A 17,572-nucleotide genomic window follows, 5' to 3' on the forward strand; every position below is an offset into this window, starting at 1 on the left:
GCAGCCACTGCACTGACTTTATATGGTGAGACCCCCAATATCCCCCCAATACCCCACCTTCTGCAGCCACTGCACCGACTTTATATGGTGAGACCCCTAATATCCCCCCAATACCCCACCTTCTGCAGCCACTGCACCGACTTTATATGGTGAGACCCCCTAATATCCCCCCAATACCCCACCTTCTGCAGCCACTGCACCGACTTTATATGGTGAGACCCCCTAATATCCCCCCAATACCCCACCTTCTGCAGCCACTGCACCGACTTTATATGGTGAGACCCCCTAATATCCCCCCAATACCCCACCTTCTGCAGCCACTGCACCGACTTTATATGGTGAGACCCCCTAATATCCCCCCAATACCCCACCTTCTGCAGCCACTGCACCGACTTTATATGGTGAGACCCCCAATATCCCCCCACTAATACCCCACCTTCTGCAGCCACTGTACCGGTTAAATGGTGAGACACCTTTTGTAATGTCTACCATGACTCTGATACTCCATTAATATAACTGTCTAATACACCCCACCTTGCGGAGCCACTGCACAATCTTTTTACAGTGACCCCTCCCCCTAACATATATTCATTATTCCCCAATTTCTGCAGCCATGGATCTAACTTTGTACCGGGAGACCCCCTAATAATATATTCCCACTCCTTCTAAAATAAAATCCAATATACTCCTTTTATATTCTCTAATTTGCAACCACTACACTGACTTTGTATGGAGACCCTTCCTCTACGTATACTCACACCCCCTAATGTACCCACAACTGCTGCATCCAATACAACTTATATTGGGAGACCCCCATCTAATATACCCTCTTAGCCCCTAATATTCCCCACTTTTTGCAGCCACCTTTAAATGAAAAGACCCCCTTCAGTAAAATACCCCCTCGTTATCTACTGTTCTAATATACTCACTAATATAACTCCAAGTACCTCGAATCCTTCAGCCACAGCAACGTCTTTACATGGTGAGCCCCCAATATTCTATCCAACTCCCCCATTACCCCCCACATTCTGCAGCCACTACACGTTTGTGAGACCCCCTTCCTTGATATATATACCCCCATGCACCCATAGCAGCCACTGGAAATCTCAGGGTATATACTCCCATTCCTGATGTCTCCAATTGACCCTCCAAAATATAATCTTTTAATATACACCAAAAGTCAGCCCACGTTATGCAACCGCTATATCCGCTTCATCTGGTGAGATCTTCCGAAATATGTCACCTGCCAATATACTTCCTACTGAACCCCACTGTGGCCCCTGCATTGAGCTTATTAGAGGAAATCCCACTTTAAATATATCCTCAGCAATCAGAGCTTAATGTACACCGTATTCTGTGCCTCTGAATTGATATAATGCGCCCCCTTCCCCATACACCTAGAAATTGCTACCCCTCCTAACCCCTCTGCACCCTTTTTAAAAAAATGTATTTATTTATTTAAGTTATTTTATCAACATATTGTGAGACCCTAGGTCAGACTATGCCCTAGGGGTAAGTTTGGCAAAGTTCCCCTTTCTCTTCCGTTTTTGTTGCATAAAAAAGAAGAAATTTGTCATTCTAAGATCTACTGATAAGTGTGTGTTGGTTAAACATGTGTGCCATGATTTAGTTTATTGATGACTAGAGATAGTGTTGAACAAGGTATTGTGTCTCTTGGGATTAAGTAGATAGACCCCCAACTTGTTACGTGTGGCTGTGCCCATCATCCTCAGATTTCACCAGCTGCTCTGGTGAGACCCTCATATCCCACTGTTGCCATGAAAGACCAACAGCAATCCATGCAAGTCCTAATAAATTCTGTGCACCCAGACTTTCTGAACCCTCTGCATTAGGTACATGTTGCGAAATTCTGTCCCCCCCAATATACACTGACCAATGTCTGCAGTGCGATCCAACACCCCCACTTTCTGTAGCCACTGTGGATAATATATAGCATGCTTCCCCTATACCCTTGATATTCCCCTTGACACCCCAAATCTTGCAGACACTGCATTAACTTCATCTGTGGGGCCCCTGGCTCCCCTGCTATTTCCAGTGCGTTATCTAAAATCCCTGCGGCCATTGCACAGACCTGCATCTGGTAAGATTATATTGGCTATAATGCATAGCACCTGCACCTAACGCCCCCAAACTTTGTGTGGTGGCACCCCGCCTTTCTCACCCTCAATATGTCTGTTATCCCTTACTTTTTGCAGTCGCTGGAAATACTTTGTCTGATCTGTGTGGTACCCCCATATTATGCAGCCAATGCACCCCAATCACAGCCCTTTCACTGGCAGTTTTGTAGAAAGGGCTCCCCTTGTATATTAAGTCTATCCCCCTACTGTTCTCCTGGCACCCCACTTTCTGCAGACCCCTCCAAATGATGACATGCACCCTTTCCGTGTGAGTAACATACATCCATATTTGTGACACGCAGAATGTAGCTCATCGTCTACCCGCCAGTAGGTGTTACTGTTTCAGAGCCATTCCTACACACCCATTCATGTTCTACACATGTAGAAATGTGTGTTCTGTGTTCCGGGAATTCCCTTACACGGCTCAGTGTATTATCTGACAGTGACACGCTTTCTACTCCTACCTCTGTCTTATCGCACGTCATAATCTTTCTATAAAATCTGATTCGGTCTCATATTTTAAAATTGTTTGAGGGATCTGTGTCTCCTCGTTCCATGTCTTTTGGTAGTGAAAGGGTTACGGCTGACACACCTTTCTACCATTACTAGCTCTCTCTGTGTAGCTGTAGGGCCGTACTGGAAGCAAAAAGGCTAAACGCGTTAATTACATGTCCAGCTGTGTTGGAAGAACAAAGATATATTTATCTGACATGAAATGACTCCTGATCCCTATGGGGTTAATCTTGTTTTAAGATTCTCCTGAATGTGGGCTTTATATTATAGAATATTTACTTGTCTGATTCCCCTGTATTCCTTGTTACCTTTTTACATACTGCAACATATCTATTTTATAGAGTGGCTGGTGATATGTAGATTGGAAGCTCTTGAGCCTAAATTAAGGCCACGGGAGAGGCCAAAAGTGCTTAATTCACAGCTTTAGAATTCCGAATGATGATTCTTTGCTAGCGAGGATTATGTTGGACTTTCCTTGTTTGCATCCCTGCTGCCCTCCTCCCTGTCTATGTATTTTAAAGCTGTGTGTTTAGTATGTGTTGTTGTCTTTGCAGACAGCCCAGCAGTGAAATACCCACAGTAGGTCTGCCAAGAGTCACCCAGAGTTGCACTGCGCTCTGTAGTGGGGGAGCAGAGCACGCTGCCCGTCAGCCAAGGCTGGGCTTTGCTGATCCAGTGACAGGGGAAAGGTGGTGTGTGGGTGTATTGCTCCGGCTGTGCAAGGAGGGGGCTCTTGATAACCCAGTCCTCCCAGTACAGCAAGAAAAGGCTTGTTTATTTCAGAACATGGATGAAGAATGTATTATTTGTTACCAGCGTTTCCCAGGCCCACCGTGGTTCCAGCAGGGAGGCGGGTGACATACAGACTCACACTGTGCTCAGGAATTACAGGCTGCTGGCTGCTCGGAGGAGCTAAATCAAGGGCTTGTGTGCGTCCCTGCTGAATAATTAGGGTCTGCCACAGGTTTCTTTCTTTTTCCCCATAACAGGGTACGTTAGGGTATTTGCAGCAGATTCAAAGTTATTCATTAAAAAGTGAATTTAAAGTGAATTTTGAACTATCGATCTAAGTTGCTGAACTGGAAAAACGCTTCCATATTTTAGGTTTTGCACTTTAAATCCAACAAGTCACGCTTTATTGAATAACCCCTGCTAGTTCCTGCATGCATAGAAAGTAGTTCTGCAATAAACCACAATACTTTCATTTCGCAGAATAATTTTTATGTATTTATTTTTAATAAGTGGAGATGCGGAATGGAAGTGGGTCTCCCGAGGTGAATAAAATGGTGCTTTGCCAAATGTACAGTGATTACAGTGCTCATCAAATCATTAATCCCTTCTCGTTCCAGTTTACGACTCTCTGACTGAGTCTTCTAGTAAGAAAATCTGTGTCCTGTGACTTGGAACGGGTTAAAGAGCCCCAGAGCAAAGTTTTTGTTTCGGTTTGATCTCCGCCCAAATTAGTAGAGCGCATTAACGCCTATTGTGTTGTTCTTCTCCTGGGTACTAGGAGATTCTACTTTCACTGAAGGGATCTGTTTTATCTTGAACCTAATTCTGTTGCCATATAGTGGGACTGCCAGAGTGTCTTTCCTTTTTAAGTCATGTGTGGTACAAAGGAGTTTATTCACTTAATTAAGCAGAAAAGCTAAGCTGGCATGATTCCACCGATCGGATATTTCATCATTTGTCTCTGCTGTGTAATTCCTGGTTTAGTAAATAAGCCCCACATTCCTTGATGTCAGGGAGGTCCATTCGTGTAGGGAGCATCATCCTCTTTGCTGTGCCACTAACACCCACTAATACACTTGTTCGTATTTGCAGTAAATTAGATACACGATGCCATGCAGCTACCGCAAATGGCTTTGTTCTGAGGAAAGTGTTAAACAGCTCGATCTTATGTTTTTCCACGTTATGTGAGCGTATTTTCATACAATTATTTATCCTACTTTGAGTACCATTAATCACTGGTCCCAGGGATACACAATACATCCTTAGGCGGGGATTGAACCATCCAGGCGCACAGAAGTAGAGCAAACTGATGGCTCTACACATTGTAAGTGTATCTCCTCTCCTTTATTCCTTCCACTCACATTTGACATACTACACTATATCACTATATACCTTTGTATTGTCTACAGACTCTCCAACATCCAAGGCATTTTTAAGGCGCTACTCCCTCTTCTAATCCTGTACACCTTGCCATCGACTGGGATAGAGAGACTCTTGATATGGTTTGTTCTAGAAACCTACCACTTCTATATTTTTGGAATCTTTTTGATTGGTTTATCACGGTTTGGTCAGTAAAGGTAGATCGTTGTAGCTGAATGGTATTTTTTATTTCTGGTATATTCCGGCCGCTGAACTATTCCAGCGAGTAAAGATAACATGGGATTACAAGTAGTTGTATTTTTTTTTTCTACGGATGTTTAGCAATACTTTGCTAGAAAAAGACCTACAGGGTTATTCAGGAAAGTGAGAATTTAAAGTACCGTAAATTTTGAATTTAAGGTCAAATAGCCGAACCAGCCTTAAACTTGCTCTGGCCTTAAACGTGAAATTCACTTTCAATTCTCATTTGATTCCTTGACTTTATTTTCCTCTATCATTTTTATTTTCTTATCTGCTTTGTGGTCTGCCGCTGCAAGCCTTAGCAACAGCACAAAATCCCAGTACTTATTCCATAAGACACGTTTGGGTGCAAGGAAGCATATTCCAAACAGTCGCGCCGAACAAACACACTTTATTTAAACTTCTGGCAAGAGTAAGTGGTAAATAATAGTGTTTTCCCTCTAATCACTGATTGTACAATTTAAGCAAATCATGTAACATGGAGACTGGGAATCTGGACTCCATAATCAAACGCTGAGTTGTATGACTTGCGACGGGTGGAATGTGTGTCGGTTGTGGAACTAACAAAACAGCGTATTTTTATATAACAGAGCCGAGCGGCGGCTCTGACGAGGAGAATTTGACTCCCTTTGAGACGGTAGAATTATCTGATTCAGATATGCCTGTGTTCTGCTTTGATGTAAGCGAGGATATAGCTGCAAGAAAAGACATGGAAAAAAACACCAGTTATTGCTTAGATTAACTTCAAGTGAATTCCAACAACATAACGTGGTTGCACCTTGTCCCCTGTCTCTCGTTCTGTGTACAGCCTGTTACACCAGCCTGTCCTGTTAACCCACCTTCAATCAACAAACTGATTACTGGACGGGAGTGCACCTGATACATGTGCTGTATTCGTTCCAGGTGCAAATTCTGCAAGGGACGTCCTGTTATCAACAAGTTGATGATTATTATTATATTTTTTTATTGTTTATAAAGCGCCAACAAATTCTGCAGCGCTGTACAATTTTTAAATAAAATGTTTACAGTCCACTGCTTTTTGATTCTTTTCTTGCGTGACATTACAAACCTACACGGACTACATTTTGGTAGCCACACTTTTGCTCTCTAGCTGACGGCAGCTTAACCCCTTAAGGACACATGACATGTGTGACCTGTCATGATTCCCTTTTATTCCAGAAGTTTGGTCCTTAAGGGGTTAAAGCCGCCTAAGTTTGTAATGCGCTTATAATGTTGAGCGCTATAATATACCTTATCCTGTAACAGGTGAGCAACCAATATCCAGGATCTATATACTTTTCAAAGCAACATTCTTTAACCCCTTAAGGACCAAACTTCTGGAATAAAAGGTAATCATGACGTGTCACACACGTCATGTGTCCTTAAGGGGTTAAGGACGTATATAAAATCATGATGTCTAATCCCACCAAGTGAAATATGAACAAACTTAAGGAAATGCATTTACAGGGCTATTCACGTTACAATTGTCTTAAAGGGCACCTGTCATGTCCTAAGGAAGCAATGCTCATTAGAGTTGAGCATACGATCTTATCTATGCATCGTGCTAGCAGTTTTGCTACCAAATGTATAGATTATGAGAAGAAAAAAACAATTAAAAAAAACCAAAACACAACATTTTTCTCCTAGCTGTCGGTCAATGCCTTCGTGTGTGGTAACCTCCCCACTCTCCCCAATCAATCTCTCTAAATCAGTGTGCCCGCGGGATAGTTCAGATATGAATTGCATCGAGACAGATTTTACCGCCGGTGGTCTTCTGGTCCTCCTGCACCCTTTTCCTGCACCGTACCGGAGCCTGGGATGCTCAGAGTATGGGTTATTAAATCTGTCAGGGCATATATGCTGTTCTACCATAAATAGATTACACGTGTTGGTCATTTATCTTGTATTTTTGTAGAACCAAATATCTGCTAGGGGGGGTACTTTCAACCGGTTTAGTCAAGCATTATGCTTCGTTTTCAACCATCAAAGAATATTTAACATAAAGTTGCACACTACAAGCAACATTGGTATAGAGACTTTAAACTTTCTGGTTACAATCCCCAACTTTGTCATCCAGAATTAGAAGGGGGTTTACTTCTAAATCACTGCTATTTGATTTATCTATTTTTATTTAGAAATTAAATTTTAATTTTCATCTTTCGTTTCAGGGGTTTTGGGAAGCAAGGATTTCAGTGCCAAGGTAAGAAGACGTCCCTCTTCCGAATGTCTTTGTATGCAGAATATAAGATTAACCTTAACATTAAAGGGACACTCCAAACACCCAAATCACTGTAGCTTGCTGAAATGCTTTGTTTGACGATTATGTCCTATGTGTTTTTGATTTAAATTTTTTTTATTTTTTTTTACTAAAAGTGTAGATTTCAATAGGAGTTGGCACTTTAAAAAAATTGGCCTTGTCTGACACCCCCTGACTGTCAGACATAGTCCGGTTGCTTCCTGGTTTAGTTAGCTTATTTGCACTGAACTCAAGAGGAGGCAGCAATTGGTCCGATTACCTGCCTTGCAAATAATTCTCATTGATCTGCATTAGGAAGTCTGATTGGACAGCCACAGAAAGCCTGGGCGGGCTTAGAAAAGGAGGATTTGCAAAGACAAGTTTGTTTTCCTGACACTATAGTGGTCCTTTAAGGCCTAGCTAGTAGCATAAGACTACAAAATCTAAGTCCTGGTGTTCATATATTTAAATTTTTTATTTTTTTTAATACAAACGGTTAACCCCCTTCAAGACTCAATAATTCATCTGCCCCTTTACTATGTGATGGTATATATTTTTAGTTTTTCATATTTGAGCGATTACGGGGCTTTCTTTTTGACCACATTCTCTGTGAGCAGGTCCTTTTGCTATGTGGTTTATTTTTGTAGGCATTCAATTGGCTTCTTGTAAAAAAAAAAAAAAAAAATCCAAAACAAAGACAAGGTGATTCATGACTGTGAAAGCCATAATTACCCCTATTGCTGTAAAATATTGTGCTAAGGTAGAGCAGTGACTGCTCCATCCTGTTTATCCAAGTGCGGTTACCAAAAGGTTTGCAACTGGGGGGAGCATCAGGAATCTGTCTTTTAAAAATCTGACAACTACATACAGATTCCAAAATAAAATCGTGAATCAATAGAATCTGTTGCTTTTGCGTGAGTGAAACTTAACATGTGCATTGTTTGAGTTCCCCTCAAGTTATAAGCTATCCATTTACATCTGTATATTTAGATATCACAGCAACAGTAAACAAAAAAGTTATGTGACCATATTGTTTTGCTTCGGTATTGTGAAGATTTTTTTTTTCCCCTTCAACACAAGTGTGTGTGTGTGTGTGTGTGTGTGTGTGCACTCTCCTATCTACTAAACAGCAACTTCAATGTTGACAGATTTTATTAGTTTTTAAAAGTTTTTTTTAAAAACACCTAATCTAGGCAAAAAAAATAATGGGGATTTAGTTACATTATATGATCATACATTGCATAAGCCTGCCACAACGTCAATGTACCCCATCTTTGGCAGGTCGTACTCTCACAGCCTAATGTATGCTCTTATGAGATTAACCCACTTACTTGGGAAAAAAATCCATCTGAGGCGCTCTGCAGTACAAGGCTAAATAGGGACCTGAGATGAGGCACCTGTAACAGGGAGGGGTGCAAAACCAAGGAGTTGGAGTTACAGGTGCCTCATCTCAGGTCCCTATTTAGCCTTGTACTGCAGAGAGCCTCAGATGGATTTTTTTCCCCCAAGTAAGTGGGTTAATCTCATAAGAGCAGACATTAGACTGTGAGAGTAGGACCTGCCAAAGATGGGGTACATTGACGTTGTGGCAGGCTTATGCAATGTATGATCATATAATGTAACTAAATCCCCATTATTTTTTTTTGCCTAGATTAGGTGTTTTTTTTTAAAAAACCTTTTAAAAACTAATAAAATCTGTCAGCATTGAAGTTGCTGTTTAGTAGATAGGAGAGTGCGCTGGATCTTGTGTATTGTTTATTATATATGCATATATATATGTGTGTGTATTCCTGACCCTATAGTGTTTTTTTTTTTTTAATTCTTTATTTTTGCAGTGCATATCAAGTGAACAGACACATATGAGGTACCCCAACGGCAATCCTCATGCGTTATTGAGACATATGTAACAATGGGGTAGACGAGTATACATGCACTTTTTTTTTTTTTGTTTAAACAAGTAGTAGTATTCACAAACAATAATCAACAGCTATAGCCAGCATGAACTGTGGTGTGTAGGTTATCAAGCCTAAGACATTGTGTTTTTTCAGGCAGTTACGTACTGGAAGTCATATTAAATTGCAAGGTCTATAGCTTAACAGAGACTATCATTCACTTCCTATACCTCCAGGAGAAGCTTCATTTACTGAGCTGTGTTGATCAGTAGGCAGTCAACATATGCTTACTCAACTTATGTGTAGCATTTATCTAATCAAGGCCCTTTGCATAAGAAGACTAATGGGCTGTGAGCCCGGCAGGGAACAGCTAGATAAGTGACTTAAAGAAAAACAAAAAGGAATTATATGGAAAGTGAACTAAAAAGCTAACTAAAGAGCATATATACAAGCTTGTACATATATGGGTAACCTGAGTGGGGTCACCTAGCCTAAAAAGTAGTCGGGTGAGGTACTCCTCATGTAGTCGGGCCTTTTCCCCTCGGGAACAGTAGGCATAGTATCAGATCAGTATGCCCGCTTATTGCAAATCTCCCCATTCACCCTATACCAGAGGACGGCAGGCTTTCGGCATACATCTGAGAACGGTCATATAACAGCATTACTCGCCGTGCCCCAACAGCTTTAGCAAAGTTATGAGTTACACAGAATGACATAGTGGTTGCGAAGTCAGAGCAGTGTGTTATACAAGGGGACAGTCAAGTTATGCTTAGGTTATTGACTTAAACAAGCTCGATAAATATGAACAGCTTGCAGGCGTCGTGGCGCTCAAGAATAGCTGGCACATTTTATATTATGAAAAACAATAAAAATCATAGGGTAAAACAAGTTACATGAGTAAAGCGTATATGTCAGCTATGCATATTGACATGTACTCATTATCTAGATTAGGCATAGAAATTTAAACAGGACCACCCTGTCAATTGTGCAGGGTAGTTAACTAGGTTCAGGCATAGGCATTCATTTGAGGTTCATAAGTATATTAACATGCTAATCAGTACTACTGGATTTAGTAGTGCTATTACCACTGGGTGCCCCTGGTGTTAGATGGTATAGAGGCTACCGCTGGCCTTTCCCTGCAGTAATCTATCGACTTTGTGATATTCGAGTCCATGGCTGCAGGGAAGAGTTGCTCTGTGCTGAGATGTACTCATCCGATGCCTGTAGACGGAGCTGCAGCAACACCTGTGTGCAGCGTTCTGCTGGGCTGTGGTGGGGGACAGCTGCTGTTTCGCGCTGCTTCTTCAGGGTGTGCACCCTTACCGGCCGCAGACACGGAGTCTCCGGAGTTCCCATCCCCCTGCTGCAGGCTTTTCCAAGCCGACTCTCTCTGGCGGCGCGGTCTGCTCCCATATGGGTTGCCTTTAATGGGTTGCCGCGTGGATGCGCGTCGGCGGAGCCGCAAGGTAGGCCCACCACGGAGCCCTGTTGGCTTTGGCCTTTTGTAGCTCCGCTTCACTGCTGGAGTTGCCCGCGGGGTAGGCCTTAGAGAGGCCTCCCGGTTGCACGGACCTCCAGGCGAAGGAGTTGCCGCTCGGGCGTTGATTTTCTCCCAGAATCGGGCACAGATGCTGTCGAATTTCAGCAGTAGGAGGTCAACTCGATTAGTCAGGCACGGGTGTGCAGGCTTTGGGGCGTGTAGCGTGGCAGAGGCCATGTTGGAGAGTAGGCCTGTAGCTTCAGGTATGTGCCGTGTAGTAATGGATTGAGTGATCAGTCCTCTTGGCACGGTAGTGGGGACCGGGATAACCCCCGCCGGTCCAGAGGGGGGGAAGCAGGCTCAATTAAGACACAGAATGGCTCCGACAGAGGATCGGCCGCCTCCTCTGCCTGGTACTCCCGTGCAGGCCCCAATTTAGTCCGGCGCAGTCCACGACAGCCTGGACCCAGAGATTCGAACCAAGATGTCAGCTTAGTGTTCTACAGGAGTATTAGGGTTCATTCTGCCAGATGCTGCAGGATTTAGCCGGATAAACAGTGCTTTTTTAGGCCTACGCTGAGGAGCTCCAGCCATGTGCGTCTTGCTCGGTTGGCTGTCAGGCCCCGCCCCCGACCCTATAGTGTTTTAATCACTATTTAAGTGGCTTGCCCCCCACCTCCCCCCTTTAAAATGTAATAAAGCTTACCTTACTTCCAACGCTGCGTAGGTATGCTGGCCCCGCCCCTGATACACTTCCTTGAATGACATCCGAATTGATGATCTCAGCCAATTGAATGCTTTCCCATAGGAAAAGCATTGGGTTGGCTAAAATTGTCAAAAAGGAGGGGGCAGGTCCAAACGCTGGTTTGGCCTATCAGCATCTCCTCCTAGAGATTCATTGATTTGCACAGCACTGCCCCAAGAAGCACCTCTAGTTGGACAAATAATGATTGGCCTGTGGAGATATCACTAGGCTGTAATGTAAACACTGCATTTTCTATGAAAAGACCGTGTTTACAGCGATTCGGCTGCAGGGACTGACTATACTCACAAAACTAAAATGGATTTACATGTCAAAACCTTGTTAAGGGCTGCAAATTGTGTGAAATTCTAAATCCATAATATAGACCAAACCAGAAGAGAGTAAATGTAAGGGTGGTGTGTCTGTTTACTTAAAAGCTGATTTGTAGACCGGTTTCGTCTGGCTACTTCATATCTTCTATTATTCTCCACCACCTCCGCTGGCAGGCCGTTCCATGTACGGGCAACTTCTCGTACAGAAAAGGAAAGCATTTGCTGCCATTTTCACTAAATTTCTCTTCCATTTTCAGGCTGTGAATTTTGTCTCCAAATTATGTCGCCCCCTTGTACATTGTTAAATCCCCCGGCATTTCCTAGTTTGCCTGATGAGCTGTATTTTTTTTTTCTGTTCTTTATTTTATTTGCTGCTCTGCGCGTTGCCTGCTGCCTGTGAGTGGGCGGCTAGAGCATGAATTTGCTTTCTGAGCGTGTGGGGGGAGCGAGCGTATTGTGATTTTTATCCATACATTGACAAAACGTTATTTTGTGTCGGCTTTTTCCATATTTCAGCATTTTAAACATTCTGTTGTATTTAGCAATGAGCTGTCCGAGTTTCCAGCGAAGTCTGTTGTGTTGTGACCCGGATGTGTTTCTGTTTAATTAGATGTGATTGTGTAATTATCTCCTATAATGGTATAAAACAGACCCAGTGAGTATCACAAAAATAGAAATGCAGTAATCCTGTGTGGGTTTATACACACTGCCGTCACTCTGCTCACTTGAGAAAGGGCTTTGTCTGTTCCAGCTGAGTGAGAGTGGATGCTCTAGGTAAAAGTGAGTGCAGTGTTACTCAACTGCAGCCAACAAAGACCTCTCGGCACGCTCACTACTAGCGAGTATGGATGTATTCTATCAGTGTCTGATGCAGTGAGTGAGCTGTACTGAGAAGTCTTGTCAGTTTGAGTATGAGTGACGGCTCGATAGGTGACGAATAATTGTGTTACTACTGGTAGCGAGTGAACTAAGCTGAAGGAAGGCCTTGATCGCTCAGTTTAATGTGAGGTGAGGTCGTATCATGCACTGAGTGGCTGTTTTGTTTGAGTGTGAGGGGATGCTTTATTGGTTGCTGGCGAACTGAGGATCTAGTGTGCACTTGACTAGCACGGTCTGCAGAGAAGGTGCCTAACCCCTTAAGGACCAAACTTCTGGAATAAAAGGGAATCATGACATGTGACATGTCATGTGTCCTTAAGGGGTTAAATGCTCTTGTGGGGTAAAGAAAGTCAAACTGTATTGTCTTATAGAGGCCAGGTGAGGTTCCAGCAATTAATGGGCTCCAGTTACTCAAGGGTTAATACTGGTGGCCTTTTTATGGTAATTTTTTTTTTTTTTTTTGCCAAGGTCAGCTCCATCGCCCCAGGAGTCTTAATTTAAGAACAATATCTCAGAATGTAAGTGGTGAGCAATTTAGTGAATAAATAATGCTGTTCAGCTGATCACATTAATCATACGCCACTGTCTGAGGTTACCATGGTAACTAGATGCTCGCCATTCTCCAGATACGGCTAGCTTGGGGGGGGGGGGGGGGGGGAGCTGGATTCCTGGCTGGGAATCTCAGGGCCATAAAAGATGGCCCCCTTCTGCAATCCAACAACAGACCCCCATATTTTACTGTCTAAGGGTCTAGGGATTCATTATGGGAGCAGTTTTGGAATAATGTTTTTGTAATTATTAAGACACCAACATATTCTGCAGAGATGTACACTGAATGCACAACGTCTGTTACAGATTTAATCTTGTGTAGTTCCAGTCAGATGATACATTATTTATCGCTTGAGATAATGTACTTACATACTGCCCTGTGTATCTTATTTAAATCACATCATCCTGACGGCACAGGGTGACCGTTCAAGACGTTTTTTTTTTTTAGATGCCCAAAATGGCCATTAAATCTCTAAAAGGCAGCCTGAATCTTGCCCTCCCTCCGCATGACTTTTTATCTGAAGCGTGACAACAGGCAGAACAAAATAACCAGCTAATATCGAGAAGATAACGGGAGATTTCTGTGAATGAAAGTCTCGCTGGCTGCTGTTCACAGTAATGAAGTGGGGACAGACAGTTTCGGAGGCTATTCAATAAACGCCCAACTGCAGTCAGTCGAAAACCGATTTACAGGAGATAAAACACATTTGGTTTGGAACAGTTCTCCGTACTATAGTGACCACTTGACAATACATATTTTAGCTTAAATGTTGCGATTTGGAGCACCAAGCATAGTGATTATTTTGGCCCATACATACAAGGGTGAAGAAAAAAATCTGCCAAAGTAGCTCATCTGGAAAGATAACCCAACTCTGCTGTAGTCACAACGGGTTGTTTTCCATTCGGATTTAATGTGCAAAATTTGGGAGTTTAATCTCTCCCCCATATCCACTCCAGATATTGTCACTTGGCACTGTGATGATTTTTTTAATTTTTTTTGGTCATCCTGTCTTAGCAGGCCATCTATTATCAATGTTGCATAGATTGTTATGGTTTATGTTCTGTTACTGACATGGTACAGGTACAGCTTCTCTGTGTGCCTCTCTGCAATGTTCACTGTGCTCTGTATTATGCTTTTGATATAACGAACACCAACATGTTGCCTCTGCAGTCTGTTTATAAGGCTTGCCACCGCTACCTGTAAATCATACGGGCCGTTTGTCCTTGTTTAGGACACAGTCCCTATTTAAACCATAATCCCACTGTCACTGTTTGTGCTGCATCTGATCACACCTTGCGCTAATACGTCTCACTTTGGTCATATCAAATGTCAGAAGCAGGACGCAGATCAGATCCCAAGGAAGAGACTTTCAATATATTCTTTGTACAATTAATCAAAATAAGTTGGACATTTGCTCTAGGTTTCTGTCCTACAGGAACACACATCTTAAATGTGACAGATCTTCTATAAATCTATATTTATATAAAAAAAAAAAACGAGTGACTTTATCGTGGCAAGTAAGTTTTAGAAAAAATGTATATGTATCAATCAAAATAAATTTAAAAATTTTCTTATCGGGGGGTGGGGCCAGACCGCCATGCTGAGCTGACGCACAGTGGAGTAGCTCCTAAAGACTCCTCCAGTTTTTGGCCCTAAAAACCGGCAAATTATTTACTGAGGAGAAACTGAAAGCTGTACCCCAGTGCAAGAGGCAACCCTGGTCCCGAGGAGAGGCTTGCTGCGAGGTTTCAGTCCTTTGGTGGAGCGATCCCAGGCTCAGGTGATGGAGACCGCTCGGCGGTGAGTTGGGTGGACGGCCGCTGCCCTGCTATCCTGCCCACTAGCAGTAAGGCAGAAACGCGAAGCTAGGCGGGTCTGGCCCTCCTTCCCCTCCCCTGGGCTGGCGGGGGTGATCCCGGTCCCCATCCTGTGAACTATCAAAGCGCCACAACACCGGCGAGAGCCCGCTCCCAAGATGGCGGAGACCGCATTGCAACTCGGACTAGTGAGCCGCCAGACATACCCTCCTCTCCTGCTCTCACACAGGTGGATTACCAACCGTATAAGAGAGGGAACCGGCGAGTAAACACCAAGCTCCCACAAGCTAGGTAGAAGCAGCATCAAAGTCTGACTAACCGTTGGGTACTGACCCCCGAAGAAGGGAAACCCTATAAAGCATTTGACTACCCTGCCACCCCGCCCAGCTCCCCTGGGGGCCTGAAACAGACGGTTCACCCACTTACAGCCACCATACTGGGACTTTTCACATGCTCAAGACAGGCACCCGGCTGGACTGCAAATGACCCGAGAAGGGAACTTCGATCCTCATACACTGCCACCATACGGGACTATAAGAATAGCTGCAGCCACCAAGCACTCTGCCTTATTACAGTACCCCACACTGCACACTGACTGGTTGGGTCGCCTTGCATGCTGACACGGACTCTCGCCTGGATGACACAGGGCCAACATGGGGTGGTCATCTTCAGCGTTGAAGCACAATCTCTATTATTGACGCTGCTTTTGTGTTTTATGCTTCTCTTTTTACCATGCGTTAAAAGCTTGCTCACTTTATGATTTTCAACACGCAACCTACATATCATACCATAAGCATACGGGTACTCAAATATGTCACTCGGTAATTAATCTCATGTAAGAGTGGAACCTAGTTTGTGTTAATCTGTTTTTTTTTTACTTACATAGACACATATGACCGCAATAACAAGAATATATGCCTAAATGTGTGATGGTTTAATTCAGCTTGAGAAATCATGATAGGTATATCTAACTAGCATGCATAATACTCGACACTCCAGTACTTACACATAAAATTAGTGCACTGTTATGACATACCCCACTGTTCTTATTGCTCTGTTCTCATTGTGCTGAAATATGCATGCGGACTCCCTTTGGGGTACTGCACGCTTGTATGTTACCCTCATATGCACTGCAAAAAAAAAAAAAATGTTCTTATCTTCTTAATGGGGGAAGTCATTTCCCAGATATGAATTTGGCATGGAAAGGGTTAGCGAAGGGTTTTGAGTGTGTCTTTCCGCTGTATATTGATTAAGCATTTAAAATGTATATTTACTGTAGTTTTGCCATGTGCATATACATATGTGTGTAAAATGTACTTACCATATCAAACAGTGTGCACTGCCAGGAGCGGGCGGCCGTTTCAAGCATTGTCTGACGCTGCTAAACCGCACTTGCTTTATTTATTTATTCCCTTTTTTCTGTAATTAACAACGAGGTATCTGTTTGATACCTCTGTCCCCATATTTTGCTCAAGACTCTGATTTGTGTATTCATTTTGTATAAATGAATATGAAATGTCTTACGGCGCAGAATATAAAGATTTAAAAGAAGTGCGCTCCCCCCCGCCCCCCCTTTATAAACAGACATCAATCAGTTTTATTTACTGACACTACGGAAAGAGTTGCTTAGAAGTCTGAGGAAATGCCATATCGATCTATCCTATCTGTCTGTCTGTGTGTCTCTAATACTTAGAAATCATAACCGTAATGGAGAGTTCTGGAGAATTAAACACCTATTTTAGGCCAACCGTCAGACTGGATAAAATGTTTCCTATTCTGCTATGTTGTGCTTAAAGACGCAGTTTCTTTGCCAATTATTCACAATTCACATTTGAGTAAATCAACCCCTTGGTTATATGCTATGCAGTTATCCAACGTATGGGTGAGAATATTTGCAGTTATCTTGAACATGACAGGATCCTTTTTTTAAAGCGTTTTTTGTGATGTCCTCAAGCTGGTCAAACGCACATTTTACTCCCGCACGCTAGACAGTTTGCAGTGCTGTGCGGAGGAGAAGTTAATTTTAATGTCTGTGTGTCTTTATGATGTCAGGGCTGAGATGTAACTGATTGATGATGGCCATCTTATGAAAGTCTGAACTTTATTTAGATTTTTTTTCCTTTAAATGTATTCAGTGGCCAAGGTCCCTGTGTGTAAATACTGTGATTATGTCTCGTTGATTTGGGAAGGCTGAAAATTGGGTTATGATTGGAGCAGGTCGCTGACTGAGACTGCAAATATCAGATTAAATCTTCACTCGTCGCCTGTGTCTGTTTTGGTCCCTGGAATCTGCTGATACAAGCTCCGACATACTGCCACTGTCTCATCAAAGGATGTCTCTTACTGTTACCCTTACACTCTCTGCAAATCACGGGACACGTTAGGATCATTTTCCATTAGTGCCTGTACATGGTTCGTATTTTACCACGATAACCCGCCTTTTGCAATTCCGGGGAATGTGACGTTTCCTGCAGACTTCCTCACCCTCCTTCACACAATATTTTCTTAAACTGAAAACTTTTACTTGATTGTTTTTGTTTTTTTTTGCTTTTGGTTTTTTTGCCTGTTATCTTGTTTTATAGGAATGCTTGGTTGGTAAATGTTTAATACAGAGAGTGTTTGTGCCTGTATTTCTCCCCCT

The 17,572-nt window shown here is 42.9% G+C and overlaps 1 protein-coding gene across 2 annotated transcripts in view; it reads left to right on the forward strand.

The window, feature by feature from the left end:
- PRKCA (protein kinase C alpha) overlaps window positions 1-17,572 on the forward strand; it is a 221,112-nt gene that overhangs the window by 3,839 nt on the left and 199,701 nt on the right. For both annotated transcript variants that reach the window (XM_063456126.1, XM_063456127.1), the window contains exon 2: window positions 7,172-7,203. In XM_063456126.1, coding sequence (XP_063312196.1) covers window positions 7,172-7,203 — 32 coding nt within the window. The remainder of the gene's footprint in view (window positions 1-7,171; window positions 7,204-17,572) is intronic.

The sequence above is a fragment of the Pelobates fuscus genome, chromosome 5 (genome assembly GCF_036172605.1).
Source record: "Pelobates fuscus isolate aPelFus1 chromosome 5, aPelFus1.pri, whole genome shotgun sequence".
In the NCBI taxonomy this organism is placed as follows: Eukaryota; Metazoa; Chordata; class Amphibia; order Anura; family Pelobatidae; genus Pelobates; species Pelobates fuscus.